Raw genomic sequence first — 26,702 nt, 5'->3', positions numbered from 1 at the left:
ATTTAAGAAAGCTAATAAAGCAGGGCACTTGGAAAAGTTCGCGGGATGATATCCTTTACAGTTTGCACACGTTGCGGATGTGTCCCTGGTTTTATACAGTTTCTTGTATCATCGGCACCGACACACTTCACGCATACTGGTTTTTTATTGCAGTTAACTGAAGTATGGCCGTGTGCTTGACAGCGGAAACATTGGACTATTGGTTTTTGGGTTTCATATTTTTCTCAATAGATTTTGATATGTTCAATATATCTTAAGTGATTTATTTGTGCTAGGGTTGTCCCTAATTCGGAAACGAGAGCAAGAAAGAGACGGAGGATCCATATTTATTTCCGACAGGTACAGGATCCTTTTTCATCGTTTCCCTTATCTGCTCGTAGCCGTGTATAAAAAAGCCATCGGTTACTGATCTGGACGATAACCGCCGTAATAGAAATTGACACTGTAGCTGGTCGTTCTCCTTCTGTCTTTGGTCCTTCTTCTCCTCTTCCTCTTCTTTTTATTTTTCTTCGTCTTCGTTCTCACCGTTCAGCTCTGCACTCCCACGCGAATAGGAATTCAAGGCAAGATGTTTGATGAACTGATCGACCACTGGCACTGTTTTTCGGGATTGAAACGTTTCACTGCACGCGTGTGACCACTGGTTTGCGAATCTAATTACCGACCCCCTAAAACCCCCTTCTCCTCTCCATAGGTGAAACTACCATGAAAGATTTAGAAACGTTCCATCAATGAAACTCGGGCTTGTCCCGATCTCCGATGGGTGATTCAACGGGCTTAGTTCGTACATTATGTCAGCGTTTGAGAAGCGAACAGTGAGAAAAGGAATCCAGCCCTTTTTGAGAAACTTTGCACTTGGGAATTCTAGACACGGAACGGAACTAACATCCGGCTGCTTTTAATTTCCAGCTTAAAAAACAAGAAAGGGAAGAGTAGATCCTCCTGGCGATTATTCCTGAAAATTAAGCGTCACTCTTCCACAAACGAGACGTTTTACATTTTTCACCTATTCGCCCCTTCTTTTTTCCCCGTTTCATCAAATGAACGAGAAATTTCTAAAAAATTTCACGCGGCATAGATGTACACAGCGTACAGTATAATAGTTTCATACGTGTATAAAAAAAAAAAAGAAAAAAAGAAAAAGAACCGAAAGTTTGAAAAAGAAACGGAGAAAAAGGAAGAGCAGAGAAGAAGAGAACGGAGAACGGAGAAAACACTTAGAAAGCGAGGGGGAAATAATCGAGGCGCAAGCGCCGAAAAGAGAGGCTGAGAAGAAAGAAAGAAGGAGGATCGCTTTTGAGTTATTATTAAAGTATATTTCCCCGAGAGATACGTATTTCGTTTCAGCTCGACTAATGACTGCACCAGAGTAGAAACAAATTTCAACGAACTCGACTTTGTCACATCGTTTCTCTTTCGCTTTAGCGTGCCAGCTCTTCCCCGTTTTCCGTCCTATCGACCGACTTTCTTCTCTTTTCTTCTTCTTTCCTTCTCTTTTCTTTTTTTTATCGTAAAGTATTCCTTAGGTTCGAAAACCTAAATTTATGTATTTGATAAATGGAAAACGTTTTATCGAAAATTACCATTTCATTTGGATGGACGGAGCAAAGAGTAAAGAGTTACAAAATGAATTCTCAAGGTCAGTTTGGACGCTTCGCTATTTTTCCTCCGGCTGAGAGGAAACAATCGACTCGAACAAGCTGGACGGGTTTGGCATTCCTTATTTGCCGACACGATGCACGGACACATACAAATTATTCAACGCATTATTAATTTCTCACATAAAATCCGAGGGATTCTCTCGGTTTGATTGCATAGTCGCTGCGCAACGCAACGCGACGTGACGCACATCTACTAGAGAATGCGTAGTATTTGTTTTAGAACGAGTATGCTAAATAGGTAGTACGAAACGTGAGGACGAAACATTATACAAATTGGTTCTTTGTCGAGATGGCGAACGACTCGACAAATGTCAAACGAATTCAAAGGTTTTTGGAAAGGTTTCCTTAAATTGGAAGACTCAAAAAAATTGCAGACGTCGTGAACGAGAATTTTTGGAATGCAAACGAATGAAAAGTGCGTTCGATGGAATCGCCGTTCCGCGCTCGAGCATTCGTCCTTGCGTCTATTAAAAACGTTTTCTTTGGTTAGCGTAACGAGCTAACGAGCAAGACGCCAAGAGCTGTTCCTCCTCGCGTGTATTGTCCGCCATTTGCTCATTTTCCGTCAATCAGCGTCGGATGATATGTCACAATGTGTTTCGTAAGAATTTCTCTGAAAAAAGATAAGAGTAGGGTCCGAAATTCGCGTACGTTAAAGCAGCCAAATATCCAAACGTGCACTTTTATTTATGTTTAATAATTCTTAACAGTTCTCTGAACAAATGCATTTCCATCGACAAGATTTGAAAATATTCGGACCCTATTTTTTAATGTGAAAAGTTGCGTCCGAGCAATAATCTCTAGTGCTGGAGATTGGACACACTATTAATCGAGCGAAAAGCTTTCGATGTATAATTTTTTACAAAATCCGTGTATAATTTTTTACAAAAAAGAATGTTCTTTTCTAAAGAAATGGCATCCACCTTCTTATGAGTATATCGATGGCTCGCCAATCAATGATGCAAATTGAATTGCAGGTCACTGGCGGACTCCCAAAGACGATGATAGTTTTTGACAATGAAGTCTGTTACACGAGCCACCTTATTTCCTACTTTCTATTCCCTGCTCTCTAGTCTCAACCAGGCTTCTGGTCAGAAGCGTTTTACGATACTTGCGGACAGAAGCGATACCTCGAGCGCCAAGCTTTCGCGCCTCATTCCTCTTCGTCGGTCGATCTCAATTTCCGTGGGCACAGAAGAGCCAGCCAGAACGGCGCGAGTTCTCGAAAATTGGAAATAAATCGCGGACGATATCGAGAAACGCAAAACGCGCGAGACTCGACTCTCGACGTTGCATCATATCACGATGTTTCTCAGATAGTATTACACATTTATATGCTACGTACCTCGAAACAAGACAACATGGATGGCTCAACAAAGAATTTATTATGTAAATGATAATGATTTGAAACGAGTTTGTCGGTCGGCTTCGCCAGTCTGATAAGCTCGAGACGGCAAAGAAGATGCCGAATAACTTCTTTTTCTTTCTTTATTAATCACACTGTTCCTGTTTTTATACTCGGACGTTTTAAAAATGCATCGCAAAAGAGTATTTTGAACGAAAGGAATGAGAAATTCATTAGTATCGAGATACTACCTCCTCAGTGAGCCAACATACCTGTATACAGAGTCTGATATATACATATATATTGTTCAATTAGCGATCAACAATTTGAAATTTTTTTTTCAGCAATGATGCAGCAAAACGTCTAATCGCAATGTACGTAAATTCGATCGGCTATTACGAGCGATACAGCTTGTTCTAGAAGCGATGTTAACGGAATGGTAACGCGATTGTGAGCGGCATAAATTGGGTGAGAGTTGGAAGACATTGAAACATTTCTGTACGTCGAAAAAACATAGTAGAACTGGCATTCATCGAGTGGCGACTCTTTATGCAATTAGTCTGCTTGATAAACTGTCAGAGTGTAAGTATCGTCATTATCACATTATTGCAATCACTCGCCGCTGCGTTTCCTGACTACCTGTCGATCACTTTGTCCCTGGTGGCGTTCCTCTATTATTTTATTAGGAATTACAATTTTTTCAAGAAACATGGAATCGTGCATGTTCAGCCGACGCCGCTATTTGGAAACATGGGATCGTTCGCCAGACGATAAATCACCATGCCGGATTTGCTTGCCAAGATTTATCAACTGGATTCCAAAGCGAAATACATAGGTTACTACGAATTTCTCACGTCGGTAATAATACTGCGCGATCTGGATCTGATCAAGGCCGTCACCATGAAGAATGTCAAACAATTTCCAGATTATTGTCCGCTGGTGAACAGAAAAGTGGATCCCGTGATAGGAGGAATTCTATTCATGACGAACCAGTGGAACGGTGACCGATGTGATCGCCAGCTGCGTCTACAACGTGTTCATTGACTCTGTCAAGGAACAACGTGTTCTACGTGTATATGTTTATACTATCGTATTAAATTAATTTAATAACAATGACAATAGTAACAGTTACACAACAAATTCAAGAAACTTTTAATGATGATCAATTATTTTCTTGATAAATAAAACTTAATCTAACTTTCGTTAGATAGTTTCGGGTGTCGTTAATCGATGTAATTGGTATTTTTCAATGTTGACGTTGTCACGGGATTATTACCACGATGACTTTAAGGAAAGTTAATACTCTAGAGTTAAACTCTAATATTCTAAGTATAACACTTTTTAATATCAAATACTGATGCGTATAATCAAGTATGATTATAACAACGAAGGCGCACAAACCACAGAAATAGACTTGGCTTTCCTGTATTTGGAAAACATCTGTTGATTGCTTGAGTTGGCTTCTGAGTCAGTAGTGGACCTTGAATGGATTTGGGTGATAATGCTGATTCTTGGGCTTCTGAGCCAGTAGTGGGCTTGAGTGATAATGGTGATTCTTGGGCTTCTGAGTCAGTAATGGACCTTGACTGAACTTAGGTGATAAGGCCGTACAGGTCTTACAAGGTCTTCACAGTGTATTGAAGATGTTTGAGATCAAGATCAAGTTTGTTTCATTCGACTCAGCTCAACATTCTCTATAAAAAAACATCAAATCATTTATACCGAAAAATCACTGGTTCAGAATGTTGTGATTTGCTCTTACAGTCGAGTTTGGCTTTTGGCTATTCCGAGGGCTATATTTAATTTTACATCAATGGACCGTAAAATAGTGTTGTTCAACCGAGAGATGACCGTCTTGACTAATGCAGTGCTTCTGAGCCATGATTTAGAAAATAGTAAAGAGAATGAATCAAAAGAGCGTCCAATAGAAATACAGAATAGACCATAATTCAAAGCGCATGTTTAATATCCTTGCGCTAACAAGAGATGTTTCAACTAAAATAATGCAGTGTGATACTCGTTCGAAGTCAAATTTTGTGCTCTTTAGAATCGGATAAGACTCAGATCATCTTGTTCACCAGACTCGAACGCATCATATCTTTTTTCTTTTTCGTTTGTCGACTTTAAAAGATAAAGTTACGTTGATGTAGCTACCGCTGAAAAGACATGTTGAAGAATGTAGAAATATCACTGCTGATGTTAAATAATGTCAAACATTCGTTAAGAATTAAATTACAAAAGTGATTGTCACTTTGAGCACTGTCGTGAAGTAGTGACATAAGCAATTATTTTATTCCAATCGCAATAAATAATTAGTCTTATGTTATTTCTAATGGTGCTGTTACAAATAAATTCGGTATTCTGTAATTATTATTCCGAATTATTTTAATTAAAGTATCTTCTTAATTAATAATTTTCCGATATAAATAGTTTAATATTTTTTTTACAGACCTTTCGACAAGCTGAACCGAGTAATGTTTTAAAAAAACAAACGTTTCTCTGGCCTACAACGTCCCAACCAAAACCCTAACCAAAAACCTAAACCTAGATGCTAAAAGCGTATTCTATGCATCAACATTAAAAAATAATAATTATCAGTTAATTCTCCTTTTGAAACCATTCAACTTTTATCTAACAGTAAGACACTTTTGGATACAATGAATTGTTTCAAAAATATTTCAGCTCTCAAAGCGACTCAGCCTGCATACAGATGTGTTTTTTGCAAAAACGATACGATGATTAGAATTAAATGCTTTGCCTTCCCTTTCACTTCACGTCCGAAAGATTACGATCAGTTTACGTAACGCGAAAAATACTCTGCAAAAATCAAATTGAAAGACGTAACGTGAGATATAATTTCATTCGAGCGCAAAAGAGATAAACTCGGTATTTCGATAAAATAGTGAAAAATAGATATATTGCGTCGTATACAATGTTTCGATACAATTGATACGAATTTGTCTTCGAAGAGATAGATTGACACAGTGCAATTACATGCAATAATTATGTTTTTCCTGAAATCAGGAGGAAATTTTGTATTATATAACGAAATTATCTGGTAAACATCATGACGAAATTATCGTCACGATGTTTACCAGAAAGTATTACGTATTTACATGCTACGTGCTTTGGAACAAACCAAGATGTATAGTAAAAAAGAATTTACTATGTAAATGATAATTATCTGGAACGAGCTTGTCGGCCGGCTTCGCCAGTCTCGCTCGAGACGGCATGTTTCGAGGCGAATAATTTTTTTCTTATTTTCTTTTATTACCCACGCTGTTTCAAAGAGTATTTGGAACGAAAGGAATAAGAAATTCATTAGTATCGAGATACTATCTCCTCGAGCCAACCTATCCGTATTATATATATATATATTGTTCAACTAGCGATAGATGATTTTAAATTTTTCCCTTCGGCAATGATTCAAATAGAACGCAATTTACGCAAACACGATCAGCTATCACGAGCGATAAAGCTGCTTATAAAAGCGATGTTAGCAGGATGATAACGCGACCGTGACTCAACGTAACTTGGCGCAAATTGGGAGGGAGTTGGAAGACATTGAGACGTTCTTATACATCGAAAACATAGTCCTCCCGTGTAGAACTGGTTTTAAACGAGTGACGACTCTTCGTACCACTAGTTTGCTTGGTAAGCTGTCAGAGTGAGCATCGTCACGTTATTATAGTCACTTGCCGCTACGCTCCGTGAATACGCCACGATGGATTACCTACCGATCGCTTTTTCGCTGGTAGCGGTGCTCGTTACCTTTTATTACTTTATTACGAGGAATCACAATTTTTTCAAGAAGCATGGCATCCTGCACGTTCCGCCGACGCCGCTGTTTGGAAACATGGGACCGTTCGCCAGACGACAAATGACCATGCCGGACTTGCTTGCCAAGACTTATCAACTGGATCCCAAAGCGAAATACGTCGGTTTCTATGAATTTTTCACGCCGCTAATCATGCTACGCGATCTCGATCTGATCAAGGCCGTTACCATGAAGAATGTCGAACAATTTCCAGATCATCGTCCGCTGGTGAACAAAAAAGTAGATCCCATGCTAGCGGGAATGCTATTCATGTTGAACGGTGACCAGTGGAAGGATCAGAGGAACATGCTATCACCGACGTTCACCTCCAGCAAGATAAAAACCATGTACAAACTGATGTCAGAATGCGCGATCAGATTCGCCGAACATTTGTCGAATTTGCCGGAGGAGCAGCACGAAACGGATATGAAGGGTCTGTTAACGAAATACACGAACGATGTGATTGCTAGCTGCGTCTACAGCGTGTCCATCGACTCAGTCAAGGAACCGAACAACGTGTTCTACGTGTACGGTAGAATAAGCACGTCGTTGGCAACGTTCAAGAAGTCCCTGATACTCTTGGTAAACAGAAACGCTCCGTGGTTAGCTGAGCTGCTGCAACTCAAGATCGTGGATAGTCACATTGCCAAATTTTTCTACGACCAAGTAGCAGATACGGTGGAGACCAGGCAACGGACCGGCGCTCGCAGGCCGGACATTCTGCAGCTGTTCATGGACAATAACAAGAAAAGAGAGCCGGAAAAACAGATGACCGTGCAAGATATGGCGAATCACGCGTACAGTTTCTTCTTTGGCGGTTTCGACACGGTCGCGTCGCAAACCTGCATAGTGGCGCACTTGTTGGCCGAGAATCCGGATGTTCAGGAAAGGCTGCAGCAGGAGATTGACGAGACGTTGGAAAATAACAACGGAGAGCTGACCTACGACGCGATGCATGAGATGAAGTATCTGGACGCGGTGATCAACGAAACCTTACGACTTTATCCGATCGCCACGTTCATAGACAGAATGTGCGCCAAAGATTTCGAACTACCGCCGGCCCGACCCGGTGACAAACCGTTCACCATCAAGGCAGGGATGAACATCTGGATTCCCGTAAGTGCGATCCACCAGGACCCGAAGTATTACGAGAATCCCTTGAAATTCGACCCGGATAGATTCTACGAAAACAAAACGGTCACTAATTCGGCAGCGTACATGCCGTTCGGTCTTGGGCCGAGGATGTGCATCGGCAACCGATTCGCGCTGACGAAGATGAAAGTGTTGCTCTGTCACGTTCTCGCCAAGTGCAGCATCAAGCTCGCGTCGAGAACAATCACGCCGTTGCAGTTCGAAAAAGGCGTGTTTAACCTCACCGGGAAAAACGGTTTCTGGTTGGCCATCGAGCCGAGAAAGAGTTCTTATTGTTTCTCTACCGTTTCCGCCAGTGCTGTTCCCTGCAATTGAACGTAAACGAAAATATTACCTATATTATGTTAATGTTAGATGTTTGATTGCATATGCGAGTTCAACATGGGTAAATAAAGATTTTGTTGCAATTTTGTCCTTCCCATCGTCGAATCACTAACGTTGTAACGTACTTGATAAAAATTCGTTCATTGGCGTGAAACAGTTTCCATATCTTGCTTTTCCGTTGAAAATCGGAAATTGTCGATACGATACGAGCGGATACTTTAATGGAACGACCGTTTGACTCGAACTTGTCTCTATTTGTAAAATTCGGCTCTCAATTTATTGTTAATAGGAAAAATAATGAGAAATCGCATCTATTTTCTATGGGCGATTATATTGCTTTCATTCCTCCTTCAGCACTTCAAATTGCTGCGTTATTATATAGAGAAATTATCCGGTATCTCTGAAGATTAGATGTAATGAAAATAGCCTCTGTTATCTTTCGTCCACAAATCAAAGTATTTACTGTCTATCTACAGAGCGTGTTAATTTACGTGTTGTAATAACGGAACCTTTCTGCTATAATTTTATTATAACACTCAGCGCTTCGGCTAATGTTATTAAAAAATTTAATTCGATTCAGTACCGTGTATATATTTTTTCCATACAATTTCCTTGTTTGCGACATTAGCAAACGAACATAGTTAGTCGTAACATTTTTGTTTTTCTTTTTTTTTACAAACTCTTTGTTAAATATTTAGCAATTTAGCAAAGATTTAACAGAGTTACGAGAAATATTTCCGGTTTAAAGAGAAAGATACTCGTTTAATCGTTCGTGCGAGTAATATTACGAGATGACAATGAAGGAGCTAGGTAATTTTTTTATATATATATTTCTATAACATCCGTATTAAGATAAAAGTGTTATGTCACTTAGATTAATCACGATCTGTTGTGTAAAAATATAAAATATCAAAGAAAAACCATTAGGAAAATAATCTCGAGAGAAAGATGAAGATATTATTTTTCTGAGATAATGACTTGCTGATTACTTGTGTCTGAGATTAAGTTATAATTTGTAGTATAAGCGGTAGTCAGCACAGCGATAATGATATTACACACACATACATTTATAAATATGTATGTAGATAAATGGAACTATCAAAGGTATTTTGCGTTTCAACGGATGAATCAATTCTATAATCATCAATCAAGGTAATTTGTTTCGATTGCAATTTCTCTGTTGCACAATACAGGATGATTCGTAACTGATGGTACAATCGAGTACAAGGTCATTCTACAATAAGAGAAAATAAAAGAAAAGAAAAAAATTTTTTTCCGTGCGACGCCTTGTTTTCGAAAAGATCAATCCTGATGTTTGATCTAGCACTATATATATTTAAGTAAGACTTGACTTGCCACACTTATCTCGTAGTAAATTAATATTACTGACATTGCACGGCTCTGTAAATATTTCCAATGTCACGGAAATGCGTTGGAATTTAATCAATTTGAAAATACTGTTGCATAATAATGCAACCCATACCGGTCACGAATACACAATCGTGTTCCTTTTATTACTGCGAAAATTCTACAACAACTGGTGTTCTGCTACTTTATCGTGAAACAATCTTTCCTTTTAATTGAACAACGCCTTTACAAATAAAGTGCCAGATAAAACAAATAATAAAACCAAAAGAAATGTTACTTCCTCTTTTTCGATCTATTTTTTTTTTTTTTTTCTCATAGAATCGCCCTATATCGCCAGTTACGAACCATCCTGTATAACTAATTACTGAAATTATCGAAATTGAAACACGGCGATATTAAAAATTAGAAAGAAAATAATTTGATTATCCGTATGGTATTTGCAATACATATCACAGCGTTGATCGAAAAAAAAATTAAAAGAGAGAAAGAAAAAAAGTGGATGAGGGTAAAGAAACAGAAAAAAAAAAACACGAGTGAAATCTGGAGGAAGAAGAAGATGAAAAAGGAAGTGGAAAAGGAGAAGGAGAAGTGAGACTCGTGTTTTCTTTTAGTCATCGGTTCGCGTTTTTTTCCAGTAACGCGTACCATCGAATTATTGAATTGCTTCCCCGTTTCGTCAAATTTAACTTGTTGATCGTTTATGACAATATTCGCGTTGCGCGTCGTCCGTTTCCTACTTTGACCAATCTCGCCGCTATTATTAACTATGTATCTAGTTATTACCGTTAACTTTACTTGGTTGTTGTTAATAGTGTACGATTTGGATTGATCTCCAGAGGAATTCGTGGTACATACTGAACGTGCGTGGGCACGCCTATGCTCTGCAGTCACTTGTAACTTGTATAATATATTACACAGACATTTTATTATGACGTCACTCTGTTGCTACCTATGGTATCACACCGTAGACACTTGCACAATGTAATTGTAACGTGATTGTAGTTGACGATCATTATCTAAAAAAATCGATTAAGCGTCATTTCTCGTCTAAGAGGTTTCCACGTTTAATTGTTTTTGAAGAAAAGAAAAGGAATCAGTTATAATTAAACTGCGTATGTATTTACACTTTCAATGAAAGCGACAGTAGCTGAATCATTCTGATAGCATGCAATTACTCGTTATTAAAAAAAAAAAAAAATAATTCAATATACAAGGCATATAGGCTGTCTATTATTTTCGTTTTTATCGCGACGCATAATTTAGTTATCATCATTGGTGTAACAGTCACTCTGGAACGCTGTATCAGTAAATAGAACGATCGTTTTAAAATAAGATTCGAAACAACTTCGAATCAAAGATTCACCGTCACACCAAATAGACGTAACGTATAATTTCAGATTTTTAATCGTTTCGTGACATTGTATACTCACTATCATGTATATATGTATAATATATACATAATTGAGTCGTTACGGAAGAGGTAAAAAGAGAGAACTGATTTATCATTTCAATATAATATTTTGTGGATTAGAGGGCGCTTGGGGATGGAAAGTGAGAAAAGGAAGTTAATTTGGAAGAGTTTAGATAGGAGAAGTGCGATTATACGAGGTTGGGGAGGTAGAAGCAGAAGGAAGGAGGATAAGTTGGAGGAGAAAAAGGAGTGGGCGACGGGAGATAAAGAGAGAAGCACAGGTGAAGAAAAAAAAGAGGAGAGAAAGAGAGGTTAGAAAAAACAGCGTGTTAGAGGATCAGAAACGATGACATTGTGCGGAGCATCGATAAACAAGAGAGGAGCACAGCAGATAAAAATGATTGGAGAAAGGAATATGAAAGAAGGGATTAGAGGGGAGAGATCTGTGAGAGAAAAGAAGGTAGGGACGAAGAATAATGAAGGAGTATTAGATAAATGGTGCAGAAGAAGGGCAGAAGCAGAGGGAGAGATTAAGGGAGGGGGGCAAGTCACCAAAGAAGATAAAAAGTAAGGAAGGACAAAAAGAAGAAAAAAGGAAGGATGTGGAGGAGCTTAAAAAGATCATACAGGGATGATCCAGGGATTAGAGGATAGCGTGGAAAAGAGAATTGGGGTGAAGATGGAGAAGCTCAAGAATGAAATAAGACAGGAAATTAGAAAGATAGAGGAGAGATGGCAGAAGAAAGAAAAAAATGAGAAGAAAGAATGGGAGAGATGGAGGAGAAAGAAGGGAAAGAAATAGGAGAGAAGGGAGAGGCGGAAAAGGGGCAGGCGGTAAGATTAGGGTGATAGAAAAGAAGTTGGAAAGAAAGGAGAGGGAAGAGAGGAGAAGGAATATTGTAATAAAAGAAGTGGATCTAAAAGGAAAGGAAAAGGAAAAGGTAGTGGAAAGGATTATGGAAAAGATAGGTGAAAAAGTGGAAGTGGAAAGTAATATAAACAGGTAGCAGGAAGGAGTGATATGGTAGTGGTGAAAATAGGAAACTTAGAACAGAAGAAGGGCATAATGGCCAATAAGTATAAGCTCAAGGGAAAAAAGGAAAGGTTGGAGGACGAGCTCACAAAGATGGAGCGGGGAATGCAAAGAGAACTAAGAAAAATTGCGTGAAAAGAACGGAAAAGAGGAAGGAGGACGTGGATAAGATATGGGAAAATCCAGATGGATGATGTATGATGAAAATGGGATGAGGAGAATGTGCTAAAGACTTGGAGAGGAATTAGAAGGGAGGAGGAGAGCAGTGAAGAGAAGTAGCTGGAGGTAGGAAAGGCAGGAATGAAAGAAGGGAAAGGAGTAGGAGGGAATGAAAAGAGAATGGAGGAAAAAGGATAAAAAGGTGAGAGTAATAGGAAAGTGGTGTTCTGGAATGTTGCAGGATTAGGTAATATATACATAATTGTCTCGACTGTACAAGGAAAAGAAATTGCAAATTCAAATTGACGATTCCGAGAAAACTAGATATCAAATGAATGAGCGTGTTGTCTTAATTTTTTGAACCATGACCAAAGGAGAAGAAAGAAAAAGAAAAAAATGTAGGTCAATTGGATGACACGCAACGAGCAAGCTGCTGTTGGTGTGTAGTCGCTTCCAGTTTATATATATCTGTATACATACATAATACACAGGAACTCGCTCATTCAGGCAATATTCACAAGGTCGTATCACATCTTTGCTACTGGTCGATTCCATAGCAGAATATATTATACGACTGATATACGTATCGCGGGTACAGTGTTACGCGCTGGACATGCAGATGATGTTCATGTATCCAACGCGGATGATAATTGAGATGGACGCGTAACACGCGCCCATTATGTGACCGGAGATAAACGTCACGACTTGATGCTATCTTTTCTTTTGTAACTTTTGCAAAATTTTTGAAATTGGAAGTAAATACAGGACATTGTTATCCTTTTCTGGAAACGATAACGCCTTGATACGACGATTAAATAGAAATTACGATTAAATGGAAATTACGATCTAATGATTATTTTTCTAATTTAGCCCGAAGTCAGTGTATTTATTTAATTATAATAAATCTACATCTAACGAATAAACAGATATCTCGTAACAAAGAATATATTGAATCTTCGTAAAAACGTGTAGAAAGAACAAATCTATTAGATTACTATTTTATATCTTATTTTAATACAAAAATATTTTTCCTGTTTGCACAAAATTCACGGCTATTTACCACAGATTGTAGGAATCGACAGAAAATTCTTCGATAACATAAAGTTGTGAGAATTAACAATTTTACTGGCAGAACAAACAGAGGTCAGTAAAAAAAAAAAAAAAAAAAGGGAAAAAAGATAAATCCCATCTTGTTCTTAAAAACGTGAATGCGCGAATAATCGTTCGTAACTTGTGCAGTTAGATTAAATTGTCGAAATTGAATAAATGTCCGAAATATTTCCAGCAGGATGCTATCTTTGCACATACGTGTAATTTGTATATTTTACGGATTGAACATCTTGGACAACTCTTTTCCTAGACCCAATTTCCTTCTCAAGAGATTCTTCGAGAAGAGAGGCTCCAGGTTCGGGTGAATAGCCATTCTGTGGTTTAGAAAGTGGTCGAAATTCTTCACGGTGATGGACTTGATCAGGTCGAGGTCTCGAATCACGAGCAGAGGCGAATCGAACTCGAAGACACTGACGTACTTTGACTCGGGATCCATACTGTAACTCTTTTCTACGCTCTCGGCGGACGAAAGTCGTTGGAAAAGTATCTCCCACAAGCCTCCTAAAAACATTATCAGTGTGACGTACGGAATCCCACGTTTCTCGAAAAAGTCGAAATTACGAATGGCTCGATAGTAGACCACCGCTAGTAAAAACGGCCGCGATTATCGACCACCAGTCCATTTCCAAATGAGTCATTTCGCTTCGAGCAGGTATTCTCCTCTTATCGGCAACTAGATCAGCATTAGCCTCTTTCTTGTTCCTCGCTGTGCACGAGCCTCGCACGTTCAATCTGTTGATTTCTCTACTACATAATTGTAAGCGAAGAGATCATTGCAGTGGAGGGGATAGCTCTAGCGATTAGAAAAGTAAGGTCAAGGGCCCGCGGCTCTGAGTTAGAGTGAATCAATTTCTATAAAGAAACATCATTTAGCCCCTCCCAAAAAACATAGAAATTTGAATTAGAATTTAAAACTTGAAATTTAAAATTAAAAAATTAAATTTGGATTAAATTTTGAATTTTGAAATTTCAACTTTGAACTTTATACTTTGAATTTCGAATTTTGAACTTTTTGCTAATTTATATATTCTTTCTGTCATTCTTTCGTTTGTCAGTGAATCTGTAGAAAAACCGATACTTCTCCGATCTCGATGACTTTTGAATACTAATGTGTTAAATAAATATTTGATATTGGTACGCTTGTATGGCAAATTTGTATCAGACCTAGCTTTCGATATAATTCTTTAGACACTGCCGCTAGGAGCGCATCGAGCTCTATACCAAAGCACAGTCGATACGTTCGTCTGGCATGACTGATTATAAGCAAATTTTAACGTTAGTGACGCTAACAGAAGTTTTTTACAAACTTCTTGAAACTAATACAAGTAAAGGCTATTCAAAATGTCGATTTCTACGCATTCTTCGGAAATCGAATTTGGAGTTTTTTATTCAATGGAAGGACGCATGCGAACAAATCAATGCAAATAACACAATAAATCAGAAAAACACTAAAAAAGATTGGAAATTATTTTACAGATAAATAAAAAGCCAATCAAGAAAAGTCTTCTTGTCGTTAATATCCAGGAACAACAGTACAAATATACTGTGCACATAACTACTTTTTGTCAACAAAGATATCTCAAAGTTAAGCGGATATTGTTGTTTGTTTCACAATCTTTAAAATTCGAAAGCAATACAAGACATTGTTATCTTCTTCTGAGAACGATAACGCTTAGATACGATGACTAAATGGAAATAATGATCATGTGATTATTTTTCTAATTTAGTCCAAAGTCAGTATATTTATTTCAAATGGTCATTTTATTTTACTGTAACAAGTCTACATTGAATACAAAGTATATATTAAATCTTTGTAAAAACGTGTAAAAAGAAGAAATCTATGGAAGATTATTATCTTATTTTAATAACAAAAAATATTTTTCTTCTTGACTAGAAAAACGGCTATTTCCAATATATTCTGCGAGAAAATTCATTGATAATGTCGTTGAAATTCTGAAAATTAACAATTTTCCTAGCGGAACAGAGGTTAGTAAAAAAAGAAAAAAGATAAATCCTATCTTGTACTTGAAAGCGTGAATGTGTGAATAATCGTTCGCAACTTGTGCATTTAGAATGAACTGAAGATATTGAATAACTGTCCATGTTTCCAGACACCATCTTTGCACATACACGTAAGTAGTACATTTTACGGGCTGGAACGACAGACTCTCGTTTCCGATTTACTTCCTTCTATAAAATCCCTATATTACAACTAATATATGTTGCAACTCCATTACATTTTACATATATCACGTTCTATTATAACCTATTACAACTATTTGTAAAAAGATTAAAAACAATTATCCCTAGACAAACGAAGAAGTTCTGCAAATATCGTGTACAATGCAACATAAGTTAATTGCCGCGAATCTTCTCGATGAGCTCCACTGGCTCCGCTTTCTTTGCGTTTCTCGGCTGGATTTTCAGCCAGAAGCCATTCTCCGGGATCATGGCGAAACCTTTCCGGTCCAGTTTTAATGGTATGGAGGATTTGGCGCATGGTGTAAGGTCGCACTTAGCGAAAACGAAAAAGAGCAATACTTTCGCTTCTAAGAGAGCGAACCTGTTGCCGATGCACATCCTGGGGCCCACTCCAAACGAGAGGAACGAGAGGGAGTTGGCCATTTGTTTCGGATCGTCGTAGAACCTGTCGGGATTGAATTGTTTCGGGTCCGGGTAGTATTGCGGATCATGTTGAATGCCATAGATCGGTATCCACACACAGTCGTCTCGCTGAACGACGTACGGCTTTGCTCCCGGCACGCGTGGCGGCAATTCGAACGGTTTCACGCAGACTCTGTCGCTACCGACAATCGCTGGGTACATACGAAGACTCTCGAGGATGACAGCCTCCAGGTACTTCATGCCGTTAATAGCTTCGTACGTGACCTGGCCTTTACAATCCTCCAAAACCTGGTCAATCTCTTCTTGCAATCTTTTCTGTACCTGATCGTTGATGCCGATCTCGTAAGCGGCGAAGCACATTAGAGTGGCGGTGCTCTCGAATCCACCGAAGAAGAAGATGAACGCCTGGGCCACTATGTCATCGATGGACAACTCTTTGCCTGGCCCCAATTTCCCTCTGGTGTCCATTATCAGTTGAAGCATATCCGGACGAACGATACCGTTCTCGTCCCGCACCTTCATCGTGCTGACTATCAACTCCTTGAAAAAGTCGACGATCTTCTGCTTGAATATCCTGATACCGAACAATCGACATAACCATGGAAACTTTCTCACCACGAAAAACCTGACGGCCTGCGCTCTTCCCCCAAAATTGGTTGCCTCTCTACCGTACACGTAGAACGTGTTTGTCGGATTCTTCATCGAGTTGACATTAACACCGAACGCGCAAGTGGCAATCACGTCGTTGGTGTACTTGGTGAACGCCTCTTTCAACTCCAAGGTTGACTGGTCGGCCGGTAAGGAAGCGAAATAATCGCCGTACTCTTTCGCACAGTCGCGCATCAATATGAACATGGATTTCATTTTGCTGGACGTGAAGGCCGGTGTTAACATGTTTCGTACTTCTCTCCATCTTTCGTCGCACAAGGAAAACAGATTCTTCGAAAAGAGAGGCTCCACGTCCGGGTCGAAAGCCATTCTGTGGTTTAGAAAGTGGTCGAAATTCTTCACGGTGATGGACTTGATCAGGTCGAGGTCTCGAATCATGAGCAGAGGCGATTCGAACTCGAAGAAACCGATGTACTTTGACTCAGGATCCAAATTGTACATCTTTTCTACGCCCTCGGCAATCGACAATCGTTGAAAGAACACTTCCCACATGCTTCCCAAAAACGGCATCGGCTTAGAGTACGGAATCCCACGTTTCTTGAAAAAGTCGAAGTTACGCGTGGCTCGGTAGTAGACCACCGCTAGCACGGCCAACACAGCCGCGATTATCGGCCACCAACCCATTTTCAGATCCGTTATTCTGCACTTGTAGCAGGTATTCAGCACCTATCGGTAACGATGTTGTTCACTATCCAGAAAGTATCATCGAGAGACTGGATAATCACAGAAACCGATCACCGACTACTTTCGATCCGTTATAAATAGAACATTCAGCAGCGGCAGCGGATGCTGTCGCGCCAGTGTGCTCGAGATGACTGAAGACGCGATTCGACGGCGATCGTGTGTAATGCGTCACTCCACGTTTGTGCTGCTGCCGATAAACATACGATGAAACAGTCGAACTACTCGAGTGATAATCGTGCAGCGGTATTTTTTGCGCGAGAAAACGAGTTATAGATAATTCTGGATTACCATTCTGACAGCCGTCTAATTACGTCGCTTTTGCTGTCTTGCCATTTAAACCTCGCATGACGGGCCGTACTGGCCGGTGGTGGGTCTCGTGAGACCCAATGAACATATACACAATGAAGAGCATTAGTCAATAACTAGAGATTTCACATTTCAATATATAAATTGTTTTGTATAATAGAAATCGATGTTAATCTAGACAAAAAATAAATTCAGGTTTCTCCTATTTCTGTCAATGTTCAAGCAATATTACTCCTTTCTGGAATACAAGTAAAATAATATAACTTAGGTAAAATAATAGTGCAAATAGTAGAATTAAGACGAGATCAATATACACGGAAAAGAAAACATAACAGTGCAAACTGTTGTTAAGATAATATAATCTAATTATAAGCTTTAAGGATGTTTAGTAACTAGGCCATTAAGAAGCAAATCAAATAAATTGTAATCTCGCGTTTATTGGAGATAATTGTACCTCACTGTAAAATTTAGACAATACTCAGTAAACTAATTTGTAAGCAAAGCACTGGTTTTCGTCCGATCACCGAAGTTAAGCAACACTGAGTATAATATTTAAATGGGTGTTTGGAAACTCTGTATATTGTTTCTTTTTCTTTTTTTTAAATTTTTGTTTAAATATTTTCTAATAAGCTAATATTTATTCTATAGTGTACTATGTGGGCTATAGTTTCGAATGACTCCCGTTAGTAATATTGAAAACAAGTATTAGAACTGTAATTCAAATATTTAGAATATCTGAAACATCTAAAGTTAAACAAAACTGCATCGTAAACTTATACATATTAATTATGTAGTGGTTTGATCTAATTATAGTTATCTCCATCTGACTTTTATGCTGTTTTCTTTGCCTTATTGTCTTTTATATTTTGGATTTTGTAAAATTATCTTTCTCTATGAATGGTTTCCGAAGTTATAATGTTATATTTAGAGTCTTTTTATACCTTTCCTAACAACCTCCAAATTTCATCTTGATTGGCAATTGGCATCGTTCGAAACAATATACAAAAATATTTTCATGCGTATAATATTTATGATTCATAATGTGTTAGAATATAACGAAGCACACACTAGCTTTAATTGATTAGACAAATTTAGTTTGTGTCAAGGTACTCACAATCAGCCACATAGTCACGAGGATACTTTTGTTGATGTAGTTTTGACATAAACCATAACTGGGAATCGGACAATTTGAGACTTGAGCCGCAGTCTCACCAGACGTTAGACACTGACTGAGCCAGTTTGAACCGACAATGGTACGACAGTCTTCCTGAAAGAAGTGGAGAACGCGTGAATATTAACATATATATATATATATGTGACATAGGCGCCTAAGTAACATAGTACATGAAGATTTAAAAATTTTAGCAACTTTTTAACGCGTTATGGCGAGACTTGCAATTTCATTATGTGATTTTACTTTCAATTTTTTTGTACAAATATGCAAAAGATTCTGCGTAACACATTTGAAACGGACTTCAATCTCGATACATGAAGAAATAAATTTGACTTTCTTCATATATTTGAGATTGACGTATTATAAGTTTTAGAACACATCATTATGTTTTTAATATTAATATATCATTATTTATTCATTGTATTTGTCAATTCTTGCACTGCGCTTTTAAACATGAGAACTGTGGTTCGTCATCCGTCTTAAATGTGTGAAGAATAGAATTCTTTTTGAAAAAAAACATATGTCAGTTTTATCAATTTATTAATTTGTAAAGAATTCAAGAATTAATCTGTAAGAAATGGGATTTTTACTAAATATTTATTAATCGACATTTCGTTTGAATTTCGAATAATTGTCTAAGTATTTCTTCTTAATATAAAACATATTTTAGCCTTAACTTTCTTAAATTTTAAAATTTTAAATTTATAATTTGTCTTTTTTAAAGTAAAAATGTCTGTGGGAACATGAATATATTATCGTTTATAATTTAATATGGTCGTAGTTGTGGCAAGCCACTTTCTCCACTTCAGAGACGAGTTATCGGATGGAACCGATCGATTTACACACTATATTTGACGATCGACCAATTCCTTTTCTAAGTAAAAAAGGAATATAATATACTATATACTACACAAGTAAGGTACCAAACGTGCTCACCTCGAATAACTTCCAAGGTTTGTGTTGTACGAAAAAAATTTTTTTGTACGAAAGTTTGAACAACATTCTGTGATGTGTATAGTTTTTTTCTTTTTTACAAGTGATTTTTAGAAAAGATTTCGTCATTATTTCCACTATATTAAAAGAATGATATACTTCTTGATCCATCGAATCAGTGAATGCATCTCGATATGAAAAGATATAGACTCGCATTGAAAAATTATTAGTTTAAGAGATATTTTAACCTCATTTTTAATTATAATCTATCGCTCGAAAGACGAAAACAGTATGAATACAAGAATACTGCTTTTCCTACATTGATTTTACATAACTAAGTTAAAATATCTCCTAAACGAATAGTTTTAAATTTAAGTTATTCTTCTTTTTTATAAAAAAATCAGGATGCACGAATCTGTGAAAAATTATGTAATTTCAAAAAAAAAAAAAAAGTTAACTCATATGTCCATCACGCTACATACAAACTAATTGCACTAGATTATTTCTCCTTCAGAAAACAAAACGAGGTTGGTAAGAAACACTTTCTCAAATAACAAATAGTTCTGGAAATAATTGCATTTATTGATTAAAGTGCCTTGTGAAGAAGCTAATATAAAATTAACATATTAACTATGAAATGTCTTTGAATAACTTATAATTGTGAGCTAGAATAGTTTGAATATTAGTCTGTCAATCCTTGAGATTTTTATTTTAAACTTTCCAATATACTTTAGTTATTACAAGTTTCTCATTGCAACATAAACATTTGCAATTGTGTTTGTAATTGTTGGATTTCAGTTTCGTTCAAAATACAATTTATCTTTTCTGAGAAAAAACCATTACTTATCTGAAACAATCAGAATAGTTATATTTCTATAGTGTAAAATTAAATACAAAATATAAACTAGTATGCATATATATAGGTAGTAAAATTATATTGGCATTAAAATTTGTTACTTGATCAATATTTGAAAGTCACAGAAAATACGATAAACTTATGGTTACTGATTTTTTTGATTTCTGTATTCGAAGATAAAAAAGAGCACATTCATGTGATTCAAATACCTAAAACTTATTCGCAGTATGGAGTATCTTTAAAAATATTCGCAAAGACAGAGTATCTTTAAAAGGCAGACAATTAGAGAAGAATTTTTGTACGAAGCCAAAGAAATAAATAACCGTAACTACTGCTACTAACGTTTTTAAAGTGTCCAAATCTTTAATAAATAGCAAGAATATCTAAATATTTAAATTCAAAGTTATATCTATTAAAAACTTTTCAAGTAATGTACGTACAATTAATTGAGGACGTAGTTATTTAATATGATTTTTTATAATACAGTTAAAACATATCTATACAGTTAAAGCGATCATTAAACTAAAACTAGTTAAATTACTTATTTATGGTTTTTAGACTCAATTTCAATCAAGACTCGATTGATGCAGTGTTGAGCAACTGAACAATTATAAAATTGCCTTAAGAAATTACTAGAAAATTTAGAATTTCTGCAAACTAAAGCAATAGCAAACAATATTTCTCCTGCATAATCTTTACTGTTGAGGCAATATTTCAGACTATAAGAGTCGTTACCTATTGTTGAGCAGTTGTCACGCGTTTGAAATTGTGGATCAAACTTGATTCTAAAATCATATCAGTATCATAATATTACTGAACAGAATGGATATTGAGGAGATGATTATAATTATGAAATTACTTTCCAAAGAAAACAAAAAAAGAAAGCATATTAAGCAAGATCCCTTATTACAAAAACTTTGCAATAAGTAAATATATAAATATAAGTATGTAATAAATACATAATTCTTTTAAATCTAATGGTTTTCAGTGATTGCGATTGATAATGCGTAAAGAGACGTACTTAATTTAAAGATAATACCTTTAGTCGTGCTTTTCACGTAAGGAATGAACTCCAGATATATTTTTATTCCGCTGCATTATTTCTAACACATACCAAATTCGTGCGATGTTAATATAAAGTATTATCTTATATATATATATTAATAATAACGTATAGCAACTGGTGTATCATGTTTCCGTATGGTCCGCTGACGTTCTATAATCGTTGTTATTATTTCTGAGTAGAATATAACAGCATAAAGTAGGACCAAGATAATTTAAATTGCTGTAAAAGTATTTTATTCTCATTTTATGTATTTTGGATTCTCACGGAAATATTTCTTACCGTGCTCAAATTTTCTAACGTAGGTATCAATATACTATAGAGATTTAATACTGCTGAGTGATGGTTTCCTTGCATAATAAAAAGTAGCAATTTCTGTATTGATAATGATAAATTATACCATTCCACAGTATATCTGAGAAAACCATATTGAGATTAATTGACAAAACAGAAATGAAACAGAACGCGATATTTGATATAATATTACATTCTACGGTATATCTCAGAATTTTCTGTTTGTAAACGATGCTTCTATTTAAGAATTTACTTGTTGCATCAGCTTGTAAGTTGTTCTACGCAATTATCTTTCAAAGTAATTTGTCACTATAAAAAGTTTTACCGATGGAACTTACTATTTCAAGGGAAACACATTATAATGGTCAAGATATGTTATCGGGGGGATGTGCCATCAATTCGGTTTCTCTAGAGGTGTGTGAAAACCCAAAAAGTATACCCAAAAATGAAAATTCAATGATCAGAATTTCCGAAACTTCCGAAATTTCCAATGGAGTCGAGTTTCCCCGATTCTAAAATTGCAAAAGATAGAATATGAAGAAAAAGTAGTGCGATAGTCAAATATGCGATATCCAAATGTAATATATATTGTAATATATTATTGTAATATATATTGTAATATATATTGTAATATATATTGTAATATTAATTTTGTTTCAAATTTTCATTCAAAAAGATTTTCAGAGCCGTTCAAAAAGTTTCCGACTAACACGATTCTATTGGAAATCTCGACTTTTTTTTGGAAAATCCGATTATTTTGCGGAATCATTTTAATGGAATCTGACCTAAATATGAAAAAGAAACCCAATTCGGTCTAATATTTTCGGGTTCTCTCACACCACTGATTCTTTCAAATGGAACATTTGCGATGTTGTTCATTCATTCGAAAGTTACGATTCTACTGGAACTCTAATTCTACTTTTATACACTTCACATCTTTACTGACCAAACTTTCGTACTGGATAGCCACTGAGGCACATAAATAGAAGTATAAATCTGAAAACCTTTCATTTCGAAATTCATCCTATGATTATGATTGTAATTATTATTGTATTGATAAATATTGTAAGAATATTCAAAATTTATTCAAACGAATCGTTAAAATGCATTTCTCTGACAATATATATTTCTCTTAAAAAATGTTGAAAAATTACAAGATGTTGATATTTCAAATTCAATGTATATCAGTTTAGTACATATTTAATATATATTAGTGTATTCCAAATTTTTTCACACAAGACAATAGTCCGATTTTTAAATATTTCATCACTAATGTTATTATCATAAATCAAACTTTTAAACTATTCTCATAAATAAAAGTCCAAATTATGGTTGAAACTCAGAATCTAATAATTATTCTATTGCAGTTAATATTCGATGTAAAAAAAAATGTTTATTTCTCGAAAAGGAAGAGTTTTGAATATTTTGGTCACACTAATATGATTCAATCATTTCCTTAGTAACAGTAGAATATGATTAATAATTTAAAAAATTCACCTAATTTTTAGAGTATTATAAATGTATAATTTATTATACGTATACAAATGATGTATGATAATAGTATAATTATATAATATTTAAATTATATATACACAATTTATATATATATATATATAATTAATATTATGTATATATTTTGTGTGTGTGTGTGTGTGTATGTATTACATATTAATATAGCTATACAATATGTAGTGGTAAATATACTTTTTCATTTTTTATATGAGACTTAAAGCAACGAATAGATAATAAGCAATCATATATAGAATGAATTTCATATAAAGAATAATAAAGAACTAGAATTAGCGATTAATTAACAGTTAGACAAATTATTAAATACCAATAATTAATAATTATTTTGCGTACTTACGGAATATAGAAGAATTTCTGACTTTCGTCGAATACGCATTGTATTCTATATAATATTTTAATACCTAAGATTATAATATTTATAATGATAACGAAGTTCATAATCATGACAAATCTGTATCCATGGGATATCGTCCTGGAAATCTAGACAGAATATATCACAAACGTAATAAAATCCAGGGTTTGGAAAGCGAATCTGACGATTTCTGAAATAAATTAAAGTTCTAAACTTTTATTTTTTAAATATGTCAATACAAATGTATTTATTATATGTCAATTTAAGTACTTATTATATATCAATACAGATGTACAATATTATTGAATTTTTTTGTAGAAAGGTTTCTCTGACATATATTCCATTTTTCAGAGACTACTCCAACTAAAATTCATAGATTTATTATTATTTTATCATTTACATTTCATCAAGAATCCTTGTAATTTTATCTTTTCATTGTGAATGAATCATTGAATTAAATCTCAAATTAATCGTTGCTTTAAATCTCGAATTTTATATTTTGTTTAGATAATTACACAATTAGTATTCACAATAGGCGGTTGGGTGCCTTAATCTTTTTATTGTTGAAACAACTGACAGATTTGCAGATTAAAAATCGTCAGATTCCAATCATATCATGTATGTGATGTTTTCAGTACGTTAATGTTACTTACATTGAACATGACCATTGCGTAATATATTGACCCTACTACAGCGGTTACTAGGCAGGAGAATGAAAAATTGTGTTTCAGATACCTAATCCACCTTCAAGGAAGAATGAATTAATATAATATAAGCATGTCTACGGAATATAATGAATCTGATTTCGCGTTAACGTAGAAAAACTTAGGAAAACTATTAAAATATAACTTTAAAATATTTAAGTTCAAAGACAGCAAATATTTGGAAAAATAAACTTTGCATAAATATTAGCATGTTAGTACTTATCTGAGAAGATACTAACTTTATTATTGAGCTATAAATTTCCATTGCGTGTATTATTTGGTTATGTATAACGATATCTTTCTTAGAAATGCCCATTTCTATCGAATTTCTATCCACAGCATTTTTTATTTGGTAACTAATAAGTGTGAAAAATATCATAATATCTAATTGTTATTTGTACAGAATCAAAACTATACTCACGTAGCAATTCTGTACAGTCCATGTATGTGCAATATAGTCAATATGAAGAAATTGTCACGGCAAAACAAAATTATTATAAACAAAATAATTATAACATTCGCAAAAAGAGTCCAATAATAATTTCGAGATTTGTCTATAAGCATCGTTGAAAAAATCGGTAAATAACACAGATGAGATTTGTTCACAAATATAAAAATCTCGAGAATGCGAGGTTGAAGAGATGGTATCGCAACAATAGTGACATAACTGGTACAAAGTATAACTGCAATGTATCTTACGCGTAAAACATTATCGTTAAGCGTTTCCTGGTCGTCTTATGTGACGATTAATTTACTTCTTACTTAAATAAATAGTTGTATAACGATTTCCCTTCGCGACATGTGTTTTAAGTATTTCAAATTCTTCTATGTCATGTAGGTGATTCCAATCACATTTTATATCCTTTAACCATTCCTCTAACTTGAAAAAGCCAGAAAAGAGGATACGTAATGATACGGTCTTATAATGATTGATTAAAATTAACTGAAATACAGTTACTTACGTAGTTATATACTTACTTACGTAACTCATTACTTACGTTTATGGATTTCACAATTAAGGAACTATAGGTTATGTTCATGTATACTATCAGAATTATAAATATTGTTTGCAATAAAGACAATTGAGAACTGCAAATATTATTTTCGAAATAGAGCTGTAACAACTGATAACAAAAATGTAAATAAGAGATGAATTTTTTTCTCAAATAATGCATTGATACGAGAGAACGAGTAATACGAGAAAACCGGTTAAATAATTATAATTCGTACGAATGGAATATCCTTACAACGAAAAATGTTGAACCGAGAAGAAGTATCAACATACGATCATAGTATGCGCTACGCTTAATTGTGTTGGTTTGTACGATGTCAATCCCATCACGAAGTAGCAGAATTTCAAAAGTCTATAATACTTGTAGCCAATGAAGTCCATTCTCTTCGACGGTCGGGAAGCGTCTGGTAACGGTCGTAGCTTTACATATTTCACAGAAAATAAAAGAAAGGGATAAAAATATTGACACCGTCGCGTGACACAACTTGTGAATTACACATGAGGGGGAAATGACTATCCGCCGATGCGCGTGAATAATGAATGTCTTTCCGAGAAGAAACGTTACTTTTATTCTTTCTCTTCCCTACAATTTTCGCACAATTGCTCTAAGTTTTAAGAAAAAGTTGTCTCCGTGGCAATCAAAAAAGTGTCAATCAAACCCAGGTGTTTCCTCGCATTTCCAATCTTTACGGCAACGTATGTGCAGCATGAAAATTACAGCTTACGAAAAGAAGAGTCAGTTCTTTACTGTCGTTCGAGAAGTGAACTCGGAATTTCTCTTAGGGCTCTTGCTCTGTTGTGCATTTTATTTCTGTCGCGTTTTGTAAAGTATTAAGAACGTTCTCTTCGAGCTCTGCAATATTTGTGCTAGACATAATAGACATTGTGAAGTCTTTCATAAATCTCGTTAGTGTTACATTTTATGAAAATTTTTGACAAAAAGTGCTATTTTTTTTTTTTTTTAACATACTGCTTTTTACTATGACAGAATATTTTTGTCCTGTTTCAGGTTGCAATAACGGGGATTATTTCCAAACTAATCCAAAATAATATTATCGTGGATATTTAATTAAAAATATCGTTGAAATATTGTACGATCAGTGTTATTGCTGGAATGAAG

The 26,702-nt window shown here is 35.5% G+C and overlaps 3 protein-coding genes across 3 annotated transcripts; 1 reads left to right on the top strand and 2 right to left on the bottom strand.

The window, feature by feature from the left end:
- Positions 1-6,526: 6,526 nt before the first annotated feature.
- Positions 6,527-9,549, top strand: LOC122532004 (cytochrome P450 9e2-like). The gene has a single exon (XM_043660409.1). It carries the CDS (start codon positions 6,731-6,733, stop codon positions 8,288-8,290), a length of 1,560 nt encoding a protein of 519 aa, XP_043516344.1. The 5' UTR covers positions 6,527-6,730; the 3' UTR covers positions 8,291-9,549.
- A 5,975-nt stretch (positions 9,550-15,524) lies between these two features.
- On the bottom strand, positions 15,525-17,626 carry LOC122532003 (cytochrome P450 9e2-like). Its single transcript, XM_043660408.1, has one exon. The coding sequence runs from the start codon at positions 17,296-17,298 to the stop codon at positions 15,736-15,738; it is 1,563 nt and encodes a 520-aa protein (XP_043516343.1). The 5' UTR covers positions 17,299-17,626; the 3' UTR covers positions 15,525-15,735.
- A 16-nt stretch (positions 17,627-17,642) lies between these two features.
- Positions 17,643-25,590, bottom strand: LOC122531997. The gene is made up of 8 exons (XM_043660399.1): positions 25,569-25,590; positions 24,992-25,450; positions 24,810-24,926; positions 24,520-24,610; positions 23,852-23,994; positions 21,973-22,105; positions 18,779-18,931; positions 17,643-17,780 (listed from the first exon to the last, which is right to left on the bottom strand). Exons 2-8 carry the CDS (start codon positions 25,132-25,134, stop codon positions 17,643-17,645), a joined length of 918 nt encoding a protein of 305 aa, XP_043516334.1. The 5' UTR covers positions 25,135-25,450; positions 25,569-25,590.
- Between the last annotated feature and the right edge of the window lie 1,112 nt (positions 25,591-26,702).

This window comes from Frieseomelitta varia, unplaced genomic scaffold (genome assembly GCF_011392965.1).
Source record: "Frieseomelitta varia isolate USP_RPSP 00005682 unplaced genomic scaffold, Fvar_1.2 scaffold_43, whole genome shotgun sequence".
Taxonomy (NCBI): Eukaryota; Metazoa; Arthropoda; class Insecta; order Hymenoptera; family Apidae; genus Frieseomelitta; species Frieseomelitta varia.
Note: the sequence above shows the minus strand (reverse complement) of the source record. Positions and strands in the feature narration are given on the sequence as shown.

What these genes read in the sequence shown, in the direction of transcription:
- LOC122532004 (XM_043660409.1), top strand. Translation starts at nt 6,731, where the DNA reads ATGGATTACCTACCGATCGCTTTTTCGCTGGTAGCGGTGCTCGTTACC.
- LOC122532003 (XM_043660408.1), bottom strand. Translation starts at nt 17,298, where the DNA reads ATGGGTTGGTGGCCGATAATCGCGGCTGTGTTGGCCGTGCTAGCGGTG.
- LOC122531997 (XM_043660399.1), bottom strand. Translation starts at nt 25,134, where the DNA reads ATGCTTATAGACAAATCTCGAAATTATTATTGGACTCTTTTTGCGAAT. An exon ending in CGTTAGAAAATTTGAGCACG is followed by an intron (nt 18,932 to 21,972) that starts GTAAGAAATATT and finishes CACTTCTTTCAG; the next exon opens with GAAGACTGTCGTACCATTGT. An exon ending in TCGTGACTATGTGGCTGATT is followed by an intron (nt 17,781 to 18,778) that starts GTGAGTACCTTG and finishes TGAAATCTCTAG; the next exon opens with TTATTGACTAATGCTCTTCA.